Source organism: Centropristis striata, chromosome 19 (genome assembly GCF_030273125.1).
Source record: "Centropristis striata isolate RG_2023a ecotype Rhode Island chromosome 19, C.striata_1.0, whole genome shotgun sequence".
Classification (NCBI taxonomy): Eukaryota; Metazoa; Chordata; class Actinopteri; order Perciformes; family Serranidae; genus Centropristis; species Centropristis striata.
Window position 1 is genome coordinate 14,668,156 of NC_081535.1, and position 19,898 is coordinate 14,688,053.

Here is a 19,898-nt window from a genome sequence, read left to right on the forward strand (position 1 = left end):
AATGTTGTTAATAAGGTGTTTGAAGGAGAAGGTTTGCTCAAATATGACACCAAGTTTATGGATCCCAATATTCCTGTAGGAACTCTTTTATGCATTAGCAGTTTTCTGATCAGCCCTCTGAATTTTACTCATGCAAATACTTCATATTAAAAACCTGTTAATCACTGGTAAAATCCAAGGCTTTTACTATGAAGTGGCTACAGGAAGTCATACTCACACAAACACAGCCTTTCACAATTTGTCATTTAGTCATTGAAATATAAACTATTGCATCCAATACAAATTACTAAGAGCCATTTAATGGTAAATGGGGTGCATTTATCCAAAGCGCTTTACACTACGCCCATTCACCCATTCACACACACAATCACCATACAGAGGCTACACTGGCACACTGGTGGGACACCATTGGGAGTTCATTCACACACCGATGAACGCAGCATCGGCCATGGTTGGGGATCGAACCACCAACCTTCCGGTTACTGGACGAACGCTCTACCAACTGAGTCACAGCCGCCAACGATTGTTTATCTGCCATCCTGTGTCAGCAGTTAGGCTTTGCTAGAGAAACACACAGAGTGGGAGACAGTAGAAACATTTTTGATTTATTTGCAGATGAGCATATTTTAATTGGAATAAATTGGCTGCCATGTTTGAATTCTTCATCCTTTGTTTTAGTAAATCAGTGATTATATCAAGATCTAATCAAGATCTGAAGGCCACAGGGCAAACCTTATAGCACTCACACATACAGTAATAAAGAAAAGCTGCTTCTTTTACCGTGCCATTCCAGTCACATGTATCTCAGTTGTATGTAAATTTGACATACTATGAGTGTATTAAATAAACTGTATTGCCTCTAAGTAAATACATTCTGGCAAGTTTCAATGATGCAACTTTTAATGCAAACCATAGAGCCAGGTTCTCGATACATTACATCATTACAGGTTTGCCAGAGAGTAGTTTGTGGTCCTCTATTTAGGCATTTTGTTCATGAAAATGTGCCTTTATATGAAGCTTAGCCTATTAGCTGTAAATCCCCTTAAAACTAGCGGACTACTGGAAAACAACAACAGCTGGAAGCAGTGTACGGGTTTAACAGACAGCGGTTTTGGCACGTGATTGGCTACTGATTGCCCTAGTTGTCCCAAAACTTTACTACAGCCAACTTTCATTTACAGACAACAAAAAGAGAACAGTGCCAATCTATGGTCATCAGCCAGACGAGTTGGGTTGCAGAAAATGTAAGGACCTCTGGCATGTTGCTTCTTGCTTGGACAGGGTTCAGTATGGTCACAACAGGACTTTTCTTCTTACTCATAAGCTTCACTCCACAATTTTTCCCTGTTTGACGCCCGGAGGCCAGACTGGCAAAGCCTCAAGTATGTTCAAGGCACATTATAATGTGGGGATGAAGGAAGATGACACCCCGCTTGTTCATTGTCTTTATTTGCTCATTTCTATTCAGGGTCAGCGGGTGCCGGAGCATCATGTACAGGGCAGAAAACAGGAAAACACCGGTTAACATTGTGTCCATGGGCAACTAAATGCATTCGCTAAATTCTTACTATTTAAAGCACGTCTGCATGAACACTCACACTTACACAGGCATGCTAGTTATCTGGGCTCACACGTGGTGGTGGGAGTGTTTTAAATAGTAAGATTTTAGCAAAAATGCATGTGTATTTTTGAAGTACTGAGCATATGACTGGATAAATTAGACTTGGATTATATTTCGTGGGTAGCGCTAAGGATTTACTGCCGTTTTCAAATTCTCCGTTTCCGTGGAGGCATGTGAGAAAAATCATGTTTTCTTTAAGACTTAGGTAGCACGGTGTGAGTAATTGATATATAAATGGTAATTTTAAAGGGTTAAATCTTAAGCGTATATGAAGAGGCTTTAATTTTTAAGTGATGATTGTAAGTGTACTTTTGGTAGTTGTATTGTGGGCCAAGTTTGGACAGTCTACCACCCCCACCCCCTCTCATGTAGCCTTTCAGTGACATCATTTGATTTTTGTGCATGTGTTTTTCCTGCAGCAGCTGCGTTCAGCGTTTATGCAGTAAGTGAATCCATTTCTCTTTTAGTCTGTCTGGCTCTTTCTTGGCTGGAACTTGAGGAATCTATACAGTCTATACACCAAATCTCCTCCCATGATCCCTGTGGGTTCTGAAGACAGGAGGAGGGGGTTTGTGTATATGTCTGTATGTGTGTGTGTGCGCGTGTGTGTAGGCGCCTCATTCAGGCCAGCTGTTAGGCCCCTGGTGGCTTGTCCTTCGCCGTGGCTGGCCATGTCTCCAGACTAATGGGCATGCACACACACACACACACACACACACACACACACACACAAAGCCTGAGCAACTCTCAAGTAATAGGATTTTTCCCATATCTAGTTGGTTTACTTCTTAACCTTGAACCAAAAAGGGACAGTTCACACCAAAATAAAAAAATAACATTTTCCTCCTTATCTGTAGTGTTTTTAATCAATTTAGATCATTTTGGTTTGAGTTCTCTTGGATATGGACTATATGGCACTCAAAAATATATTTGAAAAACTCAACAGCAATGTCTCTTTCCAGAAATCATGATCCAGTTACTCAAAATAATCCACAGAACTTCTTGTAGAACTATAGTTTCTGCATGAAACTGCCAAGTGCCATATACTCCCATAATATTTGAGAGAAGGCATATATCTCTTCAACAGCCTCAACACTGCAGCTCTCACCAGAACAATGTAGACTGATGAATAGTACGACTGTCCCTTTAGTGTGCCAGAAAGGATGTGTGTGTGTGTGTGTGAGACACATTTGTCCCTTGCCGGATGACACCTTGCTGATTAGTAAGTGTTTTCCCCTCTCATCAAGTTTTGACCACCTGGAAAGGAGTCCACTTTATTACCACCCTAGCGGATGACTAGTCAAAACAGCTGTGTTTATAAATCAAGGCAGTCTATGTCTGACAAGTTCCCACTATTTGACTCTTGTTATCAAGATCAACCACAATTAGAAGTCATGTGCTGGTGCATTAAGTCAGCAAACGCATATAATATACAGATACAATACACAGTATTTTATCATGTCCAGGTCTAAAATTGTACGTCTGAATGTTAATGTCAAGGTAGTTCTCTACCAATACACGTGTGAACATTTCCCCCAGAAACCCAGAACCAGATTGAGGGAGGAATGCACAAGAGGTCACATATTTTGTCTGTCTGACTATAGTCTATAGTCTACACATGGGTGGTTTACAGTGAGGAATCACAAGTTTTATGTTTTTTTTAGAGCTGTGCTCATGACATTTTAGGTATTTTTCAGCTAGCTCACACAGTCCGAGATGAGTTCGGAGGTTAAAATGACCGGTAATTTTGTTGAATCAGGATCGATGTATTAGAATTTTAGCTTTTTACAACATTTTAAGGTAAGACTGGGATGGAAATATGCTCTGTATGCGAAGTATCTGTTTATTAATGATGTACATGTTTACCAGCAAGCCATGACAGTGTGATGGTGAGCCAGCATGCACAGTACTACAATACTAAATGGCATTCAGCCAGTGTTGATTTTATCATTTACACCTCTTCTCTTTCCCCTTTGACATGTCAAACTGTTGCTGATGATAGAGACCTATTGTATAACTTAGTAACTTATCTGATCAGCATGACCACATCAATAGATTCCTGGGCGACAGCTTGTGTTTATATGTGATCTGTTGCACCAGAGGTGTGTTGAGTAATATTACCCATTTCACACAGAAAAAAAAGGAGAGAGAGAGTTGAACACAGGGCAAGCCACAGCAGTGGAGTGAAGAATGTGACCTCTTGTGCATTCCTCCCTCAAATAACTGGTGCAATCCCCTTCCCTCCCTCCTTTCTTTCCTCTTTTTCTCCTCTGCTTTTTGTCATTCTCTCTCTCTCTCTCTCTCTCTCTCTCTCTCTCTCTCTCTCTCTCTCTCTCTCTCTCTATTTTTTTGTCTTGCTCTCATTTAGGGTTTTATTTTATGTGGATTTTTCCTTCACAGAACAGTTTTATTGACATGGAACAAAAGCAAAAACAAGCAAACAGGCTAAATTAATGAAAATCAGCAGACAATGAAGCACACAAACGTGTACAGTAAACAACAGTAAACAGCACAAGCAGCAAGAATTAGCAACAGTATAATCATTCACAGAGTAGAAGCTAACAGAATGTGTATTTTTTATGCAATATGGTTATGCAGGTATGTGTTATCTGCTATCTGCCACTTTTTATGCCATGTTGACAAGGTCATGCTGCTTTTAGTATGTTATGGATGCTTGATGGAAATCTGCGTTTCCAGTTGAGCTGAATTATGTGATGTGTTTCAAAAACAAAATTTGGTTGTTGTGCATGAAATGATGCGTCCACTTGCATACCTGTCGTTGGTTGGTCCATAAAATTTAAGTGTATTTGTGGTTTGATGTTTGAACATTTAGAAAAACTTAAAATGAGTGTTTAATTGCTGAAATTCAGACATTATCATATACTTGTAATGAAGTTACTTTGAAGGGGGAAAAAATCCAAAATACTAACAAAAGAAGAAAAAAAATCACAAAAGTACAAACAAAAGCTTAAACCAAAGCCTTTTCCATATACATAAGGAACACAGTGTTTTGCAACAGAACAATTGAAAGTGTAAGCATGGTTAGGATAAACAGTCCTGTTGAGTCACTGACTCTCATCCTGGTTTTTGTTATTTGGATTCACTTCAGCGTCTGCAACAGTGTGATGAAATCTTGCCTTGAGATAGGCCAGATTCTGACAAGAAAAAAATATCTAAGGAAATATCTTTTTGTTTGTTGAATATATGTATCAGCTGCTTATTTAAATACCGTACATTACTTTATATTTGGTTGGCTGGTTTTATGTGCATTGTATACAATCTTAACTTCCAGTCATAACAGTGAGAGGCAACCAGAAGAAGCGCTTCCTTTTCTTCTATTTACTGGTTATTCCTGCTTTGTACACTCATACAGTACATACAACACTCGCATGCATACAGAGAACTTCCAAGCTGGTTAGGAATGCAAAGTGGCAGCTCTTCGCCACCCGGGTCCACGCACACACACGCAGACAGACACACACACAGACACACACTCAAAGGCAGAAAAACACCCCCTGTTCCCCTCTCCATGCCCGAGCAGGCAGCTCCAGGCGCAGCTGTTGTTTTCTCTGCAGACAACCTGCTACCTAAGGATGCCAGCTCTGACTTTCTGTGAAAGTTTCAGCCATTTATGGGCCCTGTTGGTCAGGGAGCCTCCCCATGCAGATTACAGGATAAAAATCCAACGAGGCATGATTTGACATCAAGCATTTTTTTTCTATTTAATTTATGCAGGAATGACTAAAATCCACCCAGGCATCTTCTGGCTGGTTACATTATTGTCTGGTTTGTTTTCCCCCCCTCACCAGTTCAGTCCATACAGTACTGGTATGCTATCCTGTCCCTTTGTGTTGTGTTAAGCTCCTCTTCATAGCGCTATAAGAGGAGGCCTGCTATGCTTGCTGCATCTGGATCCACTTAGACACAAAGAAGAACCAAAGCAGCTCCACTGCTTCAGCCCGAGAGCTTCGTAGCCACATGTATCTGTTTCTGTTTTTACCCCAATGGGCATACAGACAAATGGGGTCTTTCCCCAGGCATCTAGATAACATCTCAAAGCTTGATAGTCTGCAAAAACAGACTCTCTGTCCTGTTTACTCTGTCCGTCTGCTCTTATTAAGGTGTTGTCTCTTTTTACACTGTAGAATCGATAAATTAGACCCAAAGTTTTAGCACTAGCTTTTTCTTTCGATTGCTGTAGAACTGCAAACCTCCCACTCACACGAGCACACACACCCCTTTCTTTTCTGCCTTCTCTCCCCCTCCTGAAAGAGTTTGGCTCCCCTAGTCTGCACACTCATAAAACAATGGAATATAAAAAGTTCTGCTTTCATTCCAGCACTCTGGGTCAACTTGAGTAGTTAAACTAAATTCTGAATATGACTGGATTAGCACCCTCTCCTCTCCACACGCACACACAGGTTGTTATTTCTGATTTGTCTGGGCTTTCCTTAATTCACAGAACTTTTCAACACGATGACTAGCGCAGCATTTTGTCCCTGACAAGTGATGAATAGTAGACTTGGCTTGCTCAAAGCATGACATTTTAACTCTAGGCTAGCATGCATACATTTCTATTCTCTCCAGGTTTGCATATTTTTGCCACTACATAGTTGTCTGGACCATGTGGAGAAATGAGCACATTTCTGCTTAGTCACCTGGTTTGTGTTGCCCTATTTTGTGTCTGTCATCGTGATAAAATGGTTCCTAACTCTCTCTGTTTCAGCTCTGCATGCTCGCAGTTCTGTCTGGCACGTCCGTATCAATGATTGTTGTAAAGCTGAGCTGACAGTGGACTCTTAACGGGTCACCTCAAATGAGAGGTTTGGATTTGGCTGGAGAGAGTTTGTGTGTGACCATGCACATAAAGGGGATTTCATTATAAAATGTGTTTAATGACCTCTGGGTCAGTTTCACTGTTTCTATGTAAAATATAGTTTAGAAAACAGCTTTTTAATAGCCCGGAGAGCATCATAAAGAACGTTGTTTGCCTTTTGTTCTCTGTGTGCATATGGTGATTTCTGCACATCAGAAGCTTCAGAAAAAAAAAATCTTCTTGCAATTCTGTATGCTCAGTTTCTCCACATTAGTAAGTTATTACCACCTCAGGCTCATGCTAGAGCCCTTAACCTTGAACCGGAGAAGCCACTGTTTTATTCTTAAGTGTCCACTCTCCCTGTGGACAATACTAAGTGGAGAATTATGTGGAACTCTAAACCCCTTAACCTCATGTGCTGGTCTGCACGCCTCAGACACTCTGGCTGCATTCTCAAGAGGGCCCTGAGTAAACAGCCACATGCGCGCACACACATCCACACACCACATACATACCTGGTTCTTGAGTGTCCGATATTTAAGTACACTTAGCTGTTAGGGATTGCTGTGTCTACTGGGTGAGGCAATGTAGTGGAATGATGAACCGTGTGCAGTGCTGAATCTCTATTAGGAACCTATGCGGCTTTGTCTCCCCCCCGTCTCCCACCCTTATCCTCCTCTGTAATTAGAAAGCTTCTTGTTTTTAAAAGCATAATAACCCTCCTTTTATGACTTTGAAGGACAGGATTTATGTTGTTTATGTGACTGTTGGCTAGCTTACATTTCTGACATTATTAGACAGTGTGATTATGTTTGTGTGCCCTCATTGTATGGAGTGGGTGGGACAGAAATGAAGCATAAATATGGTCGTAGTATCGGAACATTTAAAGACAGTATGTTCTTACGAAGGATACATTCATCATAAATTAATGGCCTACTTCCACGTGTCAAAACATGAATTGCAAATGTCAGTAGCAGTTAACAATTTAATCATATGCATGTGCATTCTTGCTTAGTGAATTTCAGTCATAAAAAAAACACAATAGTACAATATATCTTATAATGTGATAAAGATGGGAAATAATCAGTATGCTGTACATGCTGTCTACAAATATATAATTTGCCACAGCTGTGAGGTGCTTGAAAAGCATGAAAATGCACCTTGAAAATGCTTGAAAAGTGCTTTGATTGGACTTTTGAAAAGTTGTAGGAACCCTGAGTGTAAAAGCAATGCCTGGCTCGCAATTGATATTGAGGATTTGCAATATGACATTATGATTATGTGACATGTTAAATAGTAATGATGTGGTTTAATGTCAACATTATACAAATGGTTTAGCACCAGTTATAGTTCGAATCTTAAAGCAGTTGCTGCTTGGGAGTTTGGAATACAACCTGTTCTCAGCTTGAAGATTTAAAGAATTGAATCGGGAAAGCAGGAGGGGGGGGTACATGAGAGGAAAGCTGCCAAAATCCATCCCGTGGGTGGATGTACGTCAGCTAACTGTTAACATACACGGCCCGGATTATAAAACGCGAGCGAGCGATTCTCCTATGAGCTCACTTCCAAACAATGTGCTTCATGTTTCTCCATCTGCAACCTTTTTTCCTCTTTTCCTTCTCCATTTTTATAGCCCCCTCTCCTCTTCCCTTCATCCTCTCATCTCCCCCAACACTTTGTGACTGCGGTAAGTTAATGGGCCTTTCTCAGAGTTTGAGGAAGCCTGCATTTCTGCTTAATTGGTGTTTGGGGTGGTGCATGAGAGGAACACAAATGTTTGCCATACCAGCACTGCAGCGATGATGTCGAGCCTGGTGCCATGTGACCAGGGCTACTGAGGTCATTACTTGCAAAGCGACACCACCACCAGCCAAATGAGGGCGAATTTTTCAACCCAGCCGCCACAGTGGTGGGTAAACAATGATGGGCATTTCCGATACAAATGTCTACCATTGCCTACAGATTCTGCATTCATGTGCAGATATCGGTTTATAGAGACTAATCAACAACAGACATAGACGAGCACTCCACTGTAACTGCTTTCACTTCGTGTTTTTAAGAAAGAATAGGCTGCCAAAGCCTTTGTATCTTATATTTTTCTGTATGTGCCATATTTTTAGTCAGTACTTTTTCCCCCTCATTGGAAATTCCAGTCCAGGTCAGCCAGTTAGTTGGCTCGGCACTCATGCTATGTGCTGTTGTGTCATCAAGCCGGCTTCCCACCAGTATGTAATCACCCACTTGACTGGGCGCCTTATCTCTGAAGTGATGTTTGCCATTTAAATGGAAAAATATTTGCCGGACATAGTCAGTACATTATAGCCGCTCTTGTGTTTTTGTGGTTTCAATCTTCAGCGTAATGACGGCCATCAATCCTCTCAGCCCATATAACACAAGTGGATATAACAACAGAAATGCAGAACAATATCCTGCAATAAAATAGAGAGTGCACCTCAGAAATTATTAATGAGTTTGACAATCTCATTGACAATAACAACAAAAGTTTCACAGTATATGTTGCATCGCTACTTTTTTGTATTACAATCAGGTCTTCACCCTCTGTAGATGGCCTACTGTTAATACGTCAGAGAAATACACAATTCCCACATTTCTTAATAAATAAATAATAATAAAGAATGGGAGAAGAAACATGTTGGTCGAGTTTGGACATAATTTGAGCGGGAATATGAGTTGTTGTTGTTTGCTGGACCAAAAGAGAAAAGGATGTCAATGTGAAGAGAAGTATTCAAGGAAAATAGGCGCACTTCAATTTAGGATTTAAGATGTTTGCATTGTTGTATTTGATGGAGCAACAATTGTTGGAAGAAGTGCACAGATGGCAAATATTTCAACACATTACTTTTTTTGGAGATGCTATCAGTATTCCCGGATGCTTTTTCTCTGCATCAGTTCTAAGCAACAGCTGTAGTGACGTTTTCTTCAACTTTTTAACCTTTTGAACAGTTTAACTTTCAGTTTATTTAGTCCACGAGTATGACTAAACCTCTGACTGAGTTGTGTATCACTACTCTTTGAGACAGAAAAGAGATGATTTTAAAAGAAGTTGTGTCCCAAGATGGCTTTGATTCTGCCAAGGACTATTCGTTCCTTCCAGATATGGCCCAACCACCACCGTCTAGAATCACATGGTCAGACATGTTTCTCAAGATCAAAAGATAAATGTTCTCTTTTTAATCAATTCAAACATGTTGCTTACTTCATTCCCATTTGAAATGGCATAAGTAAAATGAGCCTTCTTTGAGTGGTGTATTTAGTCAAGAGTTGGCTGCTGAAGGTTATACTTTTCTTTCTGTTTGCTGCTCTTGACTGAGACCTTTAGCTTTGTCTTTAACAACCCGGTCCTGTTTCCATAACCGATTCTTCAACCTGTAAACATTTCAGAATAGAGAGAGGGAACAGACATGGTCAAAAAGGAGAGAGAGCGGCAGAAGGACAGTGAGAGAGGGGGGAAGGGGGAGTTAAAAAGTTGGAGGAGGAGCTTCTTGTAATCATCTCATGACTTCCACAGAAGGGAAAAAGAACTGTTTAAACTGAATCTAAACTTCAATCGAAGTTCTAAACGAGACCTCTGCAGCTTTTGTCTCATGTGTTGACATGAATTTGGGGTGATGGTGTGCCGTTGTTTGTATTCTTCTTGCTGAGTGCTTGTGTGTGTGGTAGCGGTCTCTCCCTCTCATTGTGTGTTTGCTGCTGGAGGTGGGAGGGCTCAGCTGATGTCATTGAGTTTGCAGGCTGAGCCTGAAAGAGGCCCTTTGTTGGCAGCTGTAGCACGAGTAGTCCCTGTGCCTCAGATACACACTCACACAGGGGACAGGAGAGAGGAATGGCACCGTTCAGACTGCCCTACTGCCCACTCAACTGACACATCTACAGGTTGAGCAAGCTTTTGGACCAAAATTGCTCTTTTGGATAGTTGCTGTGTCCTACAAAAGTGGAGCTGACCAAAACACCAAAAAGCAAAAGAGGGAGAAAAAAAACATGGAGACGCTCAGAAGAGAAAGTTGATAGACTTTGCCGGACAGAGGACTTTGCTTTTTCGGTTTTGGAAAGGACTGGGTAGAAAAAGAGGATAAAGAGCAGCTGAATGATTGAGAAAAAGAAAACCAGTATTTTCAATACCTATTTTGATTTGTTGCTGATCCTCCATTTGTCCGTTTTTCCCTGTGTTCGAACTTTTTTCCTCGTTGGACACATGTAGAGGGAAAGCGTTCAAGGGACGTCTGATTTTATCAAGCAACAACATTTTCAAGCGGGAAGGGAAAGAAAGCAAATGAAAATGTTGGAGATATGCCTGAAATTGGTGGGGTGTAAATCTAAGAAAGGCCTCTCGTCCTCATCCAGCTGTTACTTGGAAGGTAAGAATACTTTGTGATGGCTGGAGTGTCGGCTTTTAGCTTGGGCATAAAGTTTACTTTAGAGAAATGTAGACAAAAAACTTAATTAGAGATGCCACACAGAAAAGCAAGAGTATAGGAGACAAAAAGAGAGATAAAATGATGAAGTATCACCGGGTAAAAGGCTCAACAATAATTACTTCGCTGTGGAAACAGAAGAATGGGGAGGGGAAAGCAGAAAGTAAGCACAGGGGAGGGCGAGGGAGGCCAGACACACTGGCTAGCTGCAGAGGAAAGAAGTGGAAAAAGAGACTGAGAAGAGAATACAAGGAAATCTGACTCCTGGTCGTGTCCCACTTAACTCTTGTTTATGAGGAGAGGGGATCTAATCTCAGTCTGCGCTCTCCTTTTCACTTCCCCGCTATGTTCCAGTACTTGGATCTTGTTCACTGATTCTGTAATGAATTTAGAAGATAATGTTGAGCTGTATTTTTTTTAACACACTCTTTGTAGTGTGCAGCCTAGCAATTACTTCTTTTCCATTACTTCTAATTACACAGTTCTGGTCACAGATAAAAGTGGGTAATTGATTTGCCCATGATGTATGAAGGGGACACAAGGGGAGTTTGAAGAAATCCAGGACACATAAAGTCTGTACATGATCAACATCGTAATTGATTGGCAATGGAAGAATCACTGAAGTGTTATGTGTGCCAAAGATTGCGTAACCAAATGATTTAATAGAGTTAATAGTCCTGGTACGCTCTCCACTGAAGTGGATGACAGTGATAAAGAGTCTCTAATTTCCAGACCATATGGTACAAGGCACTACAGATCTCATGCTGAGATGTTCCGCCTCAAATTAAACAATCTAATAAGAACTACTTGAGGCCTCATTTGTGTTTTTCTCCAAGTAGTAAACATGTTAACATCATTAGAATGAAGATACCCTTGTAGTTATTCTTAATCATGAAAATAGCGGTTCTTCCATCAGGCTATGGACCACACTGACCTCCCACAGTGGGAAGAACTTTATCAAATATATGATCTGAATTGTTCCTCTAGTTCTCCACCACCTCCCACTCAGGTGATGACAGGTGATGCAAGAGAAATATGTAAGCTAGAGACTTTTCCTCTTTCATCCTTCAGAAATAACATGGAAGAGGACTACACTGTTGTAGAGATTCATGGTTTTGGACCCAGGCTGCTGCTGGTTTATTGTGCCAGGTAGTTTGTTAGATTTGCCTTTTATCCAAGGTGTGAAACAGCCTATTTAAGATGAATGGAATCTAGCAGGATACTCTTGGTCATCAAGTGGAATCAGTCATGATGGTTTTCTTATCAAGTCTTGCGTCAGTGTGAGTTTGGATGCAGTCACAGCCATGAATCCTTTACAAGTTGCACAAATCATTTTGAGTGTCATCTCAGTAATGCAGTGAAGACATGCTGCAATCCCCCCTCTGCAGCATATCTCTGGAGAACTGCAGTCTGATAACAAGCCTTTATTTTTTTCTCTGTTTCTTGCTCACTCATCTCCTGAGTTTCCTTTTTCGTACGTCTTCTATTTTCTTCTCTCTTTGAGCTTGTGTTGTCGTGGTCCATGTGTCAGTGTGCTGTCGCCCTCTCACAAAGAGCTGTGGTATTTGTGGCCCATAAAGTGGACATGTGTGGCATGGACTGCTCAAATGCGCTGCCCACACACTTTATGACCAGGCCAAACTCTGGACATATGCTATGTCTCTCTGGCTCTCAGGTCATCATCTTGCCTAGCAGAGCTCTTTTTCTATTTCTTTGTAGCCCAAAACATGGACACAGTTTTGACTGATCTTCGTGTTATGTATATAATTTTTCTGTCTACAATATTTATTGGGAACATGCTACTCTTGTTTGTCTAACCAAGCCATATTTTTTTTTAAAAGTACTTCGGGCTTAATCTCCTGAGTACCCGTAGAGTCTAATCCAACAAAATATAACTGAAAATGCTACAGCTTTGTTAAAACTGTGTCAGGGAAGTTTTGATTCGTTTCTACATTCATGTGTTGTGTTTAATGTATACCTAATGTATAAAATGAATCATATTTCACTGTTAAAAGGGATCGTTTGACTTTCTGGTCCATATTATGTCAAAAACTTCGAACTGTGACTGCAAGACAGACTACACAAGACCTTGTCAACGTGCCAGAAAACTGAGTGATTGTTGGTTATTATTGACATCCCTCATCACTGCATGGTAATAAAATATTCTATGTGAATATAAGCCAAGCAGCATGCTCCAGATGAAACTGAATCTGGTGTTTTCTCACAGGCAAAATGGCAGGTTTGTGAACTAAAAGAAGCACCACATTTGGCTTTGATTGTCTCAGTGTGCTCAGGCTGGCAAGCCTAACTTGGCAAAAGAAGCTGTGTGAAAATCTTTCAATGGCCTCCCAACACACTGATGCCTGCAACTTGTCAACAAAGTCATGTGACTGGCTGTTGTCCACATATGTTCTGTTTACTTCCTCGGGGTATTGCAAGTTTTAGTCTTGCGTGCTACAAATTCTTTTTTTATTACTTATTGCTTTGAGGAACGCACACAAGTCATATCTGCTCCAACAGTGATGCCAAAGCTCTATTGGATAAACAACTAGGGTTTGTACACCAACTCTCAGAAGCATGCTCTTCTTCTGGGCTTCATGTACTCCACCAAATCTATCAAATATGGCATTAATTCCTTGTAAACTACAGTAAGGCTGCACAAGTAATCGAAATCCTTGCAAAAATCACCATGATGATTTTAATACATTTTTCAATTAAAATGAAATAATGATGCAAAAATGACCATTCCTGTCAATATTGTGATTCATATCACAATTGCAATATCACAAATAAATAATCACAATTTGATTTCCCCCCCAAAGTTTTATCCCAAAGATTTTTTTCCACATTCTGTCACAAACAAAAGATCTGTAATCTGAAAAAAATGATAACTCAATTTAGCTTTATTAAAAGTCAGGTGTTTGGCAGGAAAATAATTTTATAATTAATAATTCAATTATCAAGAACAATCTTAATGTTATGCTTTGCCTTGCTTCCTCACTGCAGTTTTATGAGCAGAGATAGTGCCTTAGGAAGTAAGGGGGAGTTGCCATTTCGTTTAATAAATCAATTTAGTTTAAGCAGACTTCTTATTGGAAATATACTTTTTTGGTTGTTGCTCTTCAGTTGAAATCCTCATATAGAGCTGCATCTTTACACATCTACAGGCCGCCTAAATACAGCGCAAATTGTAATTACTTTGTTAAACTACTGACTATTAACTGCATTGACTGTGACTGTGCAGTTATTGATGGTTGCTTTGTCAGCCTCCAGGACAGCGACACTAATGAACTGAGTTGTGCTGTGGATAAATAGTCACTCAGAATGTGATGAAGCTCACACGCTATTATAGCACGCTCTGGACTTAATCATCCAGGTTCATTAAGGAGAGTAGACCATTAGTTGATGGGCCCTTTCACTCTAATTGCATTGCTAGTCAATTGCTTGTCAGCTGATTTCATTCACATAGTATTTCTGTAGTTGCTTGCAGCTCTGTATTTGAGTCTAAATCATCCAGAGACGGTGCATGTAACTCTACAGGCCACCCTCACAAAATATCCTGTTCAGTCAACTCTGTGCTTTATGTTTCCATCAAATCCAGCTGTGCCTTGATCACTTTGTGCACACCATCCCTTTCCCCAAGTCAAAGTAATATTCCTTAAGTTGTGGTACAGTACACAGGTTCTGGATGGTCTTGGCTGTTTTTACACCCTGGTCTCTTTCAGACCAGACAGACCTTTGCAGTCTTTCTGTAGAAGATGCATCAAGTGATCTCATCCCATTTTTTTTGCAGAAACACACTGTAGATCTGTGGAATTTTCCCTCAACTCATATCCACTTGTGCAATAACTGTGGTGAGCAAGTTGTAATATGCTTCATTATGCAACCGAGGGACTTGGTTTTGCTCCAGCACTTTTCCAGCATATGAGGAAAAGCTTGTATCTCCGAAATATCACATTTCAGAAAAACAGTCTTTACAGTAACATGCATTAGAGAAATAATAAGGCAAATCCAATAGCTTCTTGAAGGGTTTTATGAGCATAAAGAGGAGAAAGAAAAATAGAAATATAAAAACTTGGATATGGTTTCCAGTTGACAGAGATAATACAATAGATAACTGTTCCAGCTTGTTTGTGTGTGTAGGCGAAGGGGAAATGCTTAAAGTTGGCCGCAGTATTCCTGTCTGCGGCACCAGTGGTATGATATGATGCACTAATTTAAAACTGTCATTGACAGCTGGTTTTATGTTTTAACGAACCGTGACCAGCATTTCAGACATATTAGCAAAGGCCTTCCCAACATGTTACTGAGCGAGCCTGAGAAAAAGCCTTTGCAAGCTTAAATCTTTGTTCATCCACTGAGCTGTAAAATAAATAAAAATATCACATATGATGAACATATTGAACTGTTTAAATTTTTACAACCTCTACTATGTTGTCCTCTCTTCTCAGCTCTGTGTAAACAGCCTGCATTTCCGTTAAAGTTTCAATGAATTTTGGTCACATGACTGTTGGTCTCAGCTGAGTCATGCATGGCTTCCCATGAAAAGCAGAATGTACTGAATCTGATTATTTTTTCAGGAGGGAAGCACACATGACACATTCAAGGACAATTGGAAATTAGCAAATCCGACCACAATTTCTGTTTTGTTTTGAAAGGCGTCATTTAGAAAAATTTTAAGGCACACATTTACAAGTCAGTATTTGTTTCCTGATGTTACCAAATCCTCACTGACAATGGAAACAATGAAAATAATGTAGAGGCCAAAAGCTATTTTACCATATCACCAGTGTTTAATGCATTGCTGTGCTTGGCCAGGAATACTTCAGTTTGTCTCATGTCAGTAGCATGCCACAATTGTTTTCCCCCAGTCATACTGTGATTGTGGAGAATTGGCGATGAAGTTCATCTTCAGTGTGTTTCATCACTTTATGATGTACTATGTGCTATTGTTATTTTCTTACAAATTGATTTAAACTATTTCCTCCTTACATCTTCCTCGGTGTGAAATTCTCAGTGGAAGGTGAAAACTGAGTGCAGCTGTAGCCTGTTGTCTCTGTTGGAAGGATGTGGGTGTTTGTGAGCTGGGGGGATGAAATATAAGATGCCTCTAAAACATGTGTGACAACAGCTGAGCAAGCCACACAATAAAGCTCACGTTAGGGCCAAACTGCAGTTAAAAGTTCTCTCCTTACCCTCCTCTTCTTTTTAAACACAATTTTCTTCTTTTCTCCACATTTTTTCCATTTTGTAATTTAGCCATCCGTTTTACTGCTCTAAAATTGCTATAATTCAAGCTGTGTCTGTAATTAACATAACTATAAGTTAAAGCACTTTGAACCCGGGCCTCTTTACCTGTGGGTGCATCCATGTTACAGTTACAGTGAAGATTCATGCTGAGACACATTCTCACGGTCTGATCTGTGATAGTTTGTCTAGGTAGGTATTCGAGAAAATGAAAACTAAGCGGGGATAATCCAGGAAATGAAAAGTTATAAAAACAGCAGGGACACAGTGGGTCACATGATCAAGTTTATTACTCTAATCCCACGTTGGGTTCACAGCTGATGACCTGCTTGTTGGAGCAAGCCCCAGTTGACGAAGAATTTAAATGACACATGGAAAGGCAACAGTTGACATTGTTGCTGAATCATCCTCCATGTGTGAAGCTGTATGGGAAAACTGCCTCACAATATTGCTGCATACCAAACACATTGTTTCATGTTTTCCCTCACATTTTAGCTAACTGCATGTGTTCTCTTTTGTTTTTTCAGAAGCCCTCCAGAGACCAGACTTTGAGAGTCAGGGTCTGACAGAAGCGGCCCGCTGGAACTCCAAAGAGAACCTGTTGGCCGGACCCAGCGAGAATGACCCCAACCTGTTTGTCGCACTCTATGATTTTGTCGCCAGTGGTGACAACACACTCAGCATTACTAAAGGTGAGTAAAAGAAAAGAATAAGGCCATTCATTCTCATAAGTTCATATAGAGTAGTTTGTGTTGAACTAGGAATGACTAAATGACTAAAACTGCACGATAATAGCAAAATTATCGTGCAGTTTTCATGATAATTTAATATGATTACTCATTGACTTGACATGCATTTATTAAACTTAAAAGGAATGTGTCTTTATAGTGGGGATTTTTCTTGAGTTTTAAATATAATTAAACCGAAAATCGAATAAAAAATGAATGCAAAAAAAATAGATAGATTAATCTAATAAATTACATTTAAAAAAATGTGAATTTAGTAATAGTGGATTTTCTTGAATTTAAATTATATATATATATATATTTTTTTTTTTTCCCAAACAATATTTTATTGTTGTAACAATGGAATGTAAACAGTTGTGGATATACAGACCTTTTTGTAGTTGAACTTTAAATATAATTTGACTGAAATACTAAAAAAAATAAATTTAGCAAATTTACAGCATATAATTAAATATGTACACATTTAAATAAATAACCTGCAGCTGTAAAAGAAAGTGGTGAGCTGGATTTATTGTCTGGAGTATTGTCTTAAAATGAAATAACTATTAATTATTATTAACTTTACTATCGCCTAGACCAAAATTCTGACCATTTTGATATAGGGGATACAGGTATGTTAGAATCAATATGACAATAATCCTAACTAACTTTTACATTTTTGACTACTGTCACTTTTGGGGATTATTGTTGGAAGTGCATACATACAAAGTGACAAGACACAGTTAAAGTCTCATTAAGGTTATTATGGTCATTATGAATGTTATTGGGGGATCTGCTTATTTACTTCCCGTCTTCTTCCCTCTCCGTCTTCATCCCTGTCTGACTCTCACTTCCTGACGATGGTCTCACACATGTTTTTTTTGTTGTATTTTTCCTGTCTGAACCGACTTTAACACAATACCACAGATGGATCACACAGACAAACAGAGGAAGGAAGGGGAGAACATATGCACCGGAATAAACAGGAAAATGTCCTGTACAAGGATACTTTCCAGTTCATTCTATTTTTATGACTTCAAGTTGAATGAATTTCAAATTTTAAAAATGCACAACCACATCATAGAAAATCCCAAAACACAATCTCTATATAACACCACGCAGAGGAAGGAAAGCAAATAGACGACAACAAAATAAACAAACATAAATCAAAATAACAATATTAATATAACTTGTACAGATGTCAACTGTACCACTGTTAGTTATGCTAAATGAATGTTTAAATAGTGTCAGTGCAATAGTGTCCTAATTTGGAGTTTGGTCAACAAAATTCGTCCATTTCTAGGATTTAAATTTGTTATTTAAAGTTAATTTTTTTTGTTCTATCCACTCCACACTGAAGTGCATTTCTTTAGTCTAGGTCACCAAATTGACTGGTGGAAAAGAAAATCCCCTGCAGGAGATTCTGATCTGATGAAAACATGACATTAGATACAGTGAATTCCTGCGTGTCCATGCTGCATTTCGCTGTAGTACAGTCTCCATGCCATTGTAGCCTGTTATTAATGTAGAGAATATGAAAGATTCACAACAACCATAGCCTTGGAAAACCTGTTCCCAGCATCGCAGGAATAACCTATAACCTTTAAAGATAATGTTTAAATAATTGAAAGTATGCAAACAACTGGTTACTTCTTGGATAACTTAAAACATTTTAATCCCATGTTGACCAGGAGAGAAGCTGCGTGTGCTGGGTTACAACCACAACGGCGAGTGGTGCGAGGCACAGACCAAGAATGGCCAGGGTTGGGTGCCGTCCAACTACATCACCCCTGTCAACAGCCTGGAGAAACACAGCTGGTACCATGGACCCGTGTCACGCAACGCTGCAGAGTACCTGCTCAGCTCGGGCATCAACGGGAGCTTTCTGGTCCGCGAGAGTGAGAGCAGCCCCGGCCAGAGGTCCATATCCCTGCGGTACGAGGGGAGAGTCTACCATTACAGGATTAACACTGCATCTGACGGCAAGGTAGGCATCAGGAAACACAAACACGTATGATTTACTTGTTTAACTTAAGCATAGAGGTGTGATTATACTTGACTTTTTATTAAAGTATCCAAACACATGCTCACAAAAGGCCATATTTGTACGTAGGGCTGGATTTCTTCTATGGGATTCCCCCAAATTGCTATGCCTCTGCCATTTTGGCCATGTCACCCTCCTGTCTGTGATGCAGCGAGGTGAGCTAGCTCAAAGAACGCAAGCTATGACAAGAATGCCTCTAACCACCACTGTGCTGCTCATAATGGCCAGCAGACGCGAGGCCAGCCAGACACTGACGCCCATGCTAAGACATGCATTAGCACAGACAGATGCAGCCAAGTATGCACACACACACGAAACAAATGGAGAAACCGACACACACACGTACGTGCACACACAGACACATGGTGTTCCCCATCTCATATTGTTTTCCATCCTCCCACTGAGCTACATCTCAAGAGTCTGGTATGATAGACTTCTCCAGTAATTTAAGATTACCTCAGCCCTCCCCCGAGCTGCAGATTTGTTTCACACTGACTGTATGATTAATACGGCTCTGAATAACTAAAGTTTTTATGTTGGTCAAACTGTTTTTTTTCCCCCTTTGTAATTTATTAAATGGTCAAGGTTTAAGCCAGAAAAGCGACCAACTGACCATTAAATCCTCTTTAGATTTCAAAGGTCTTTTCACTGAACTTTTTCAATTTTTCCTTCACATGCCTTCAGCTCGCTTAAAGAGCCTGTTCACAAGTAAAGAAATGCACAGTGCAGATTGTAGAGCAAATCATTTTTAGGGTTATGTAAGACGTAGACAATGGAAAAGACTGTGTCCACTGAGCCCTGACCAATATCCTTCCCTCCACCAGCTTCCTGACTTATGCCTTGTGAGTTTTGAATGGGCTAAGACTGTTCTTTATGAAGGAAATATTTTAGTGTCGTTTTGAAAAGGCTTATTGGATTATTTCACACTGTATTACTGGCACTTCGCCAGTTGTTTTAGGTCTCATTCATTTCCCTAACTTCACTTATTGTTTCCAGACACGAGGTGTAAGCA

At 40.0% G+C, this 19,898-nt stretch overlaps 1 protein-coding gene across 4 annotated transcripts in view; it reads left to right on the forward strand.

The window, feature by feature from the left end:
- abl1 (c-abl oncogene 1, non-receptor tyrosine kinase) overlaps positions 1–19,898 on the forward strand; it is a 32,352-nt gene that overhangs the window by 5,371 nt on the left and 7,083 nt on the right. For 2 of the 4 annotated variants that reach the window (XM_059358000.1, XM_059358001.1), the window contains exons 1-3: positions 10,226–10,813; positions 16,645–16,809; positions 18,534–18,829. In XM_059358000.1, the coding sequence (XP_059213983.1) occupies positions 10,729–10,813; positions 16,645–16,809; positions 18,534–18,829 (546 nt within the window). In that variant the 5' untranslated portion in view covers positions 10,226–10,728. Of the gene's footprint in view, positions 1–10,225; positions 10,814–16,644; positions 16,810–18,533; positions 18,830–19,898 lie in introns of those variants that run through there. The other 2 variants (XM_059357998.1, XM_059357999.1) reach the window with 1 other exon arrangement.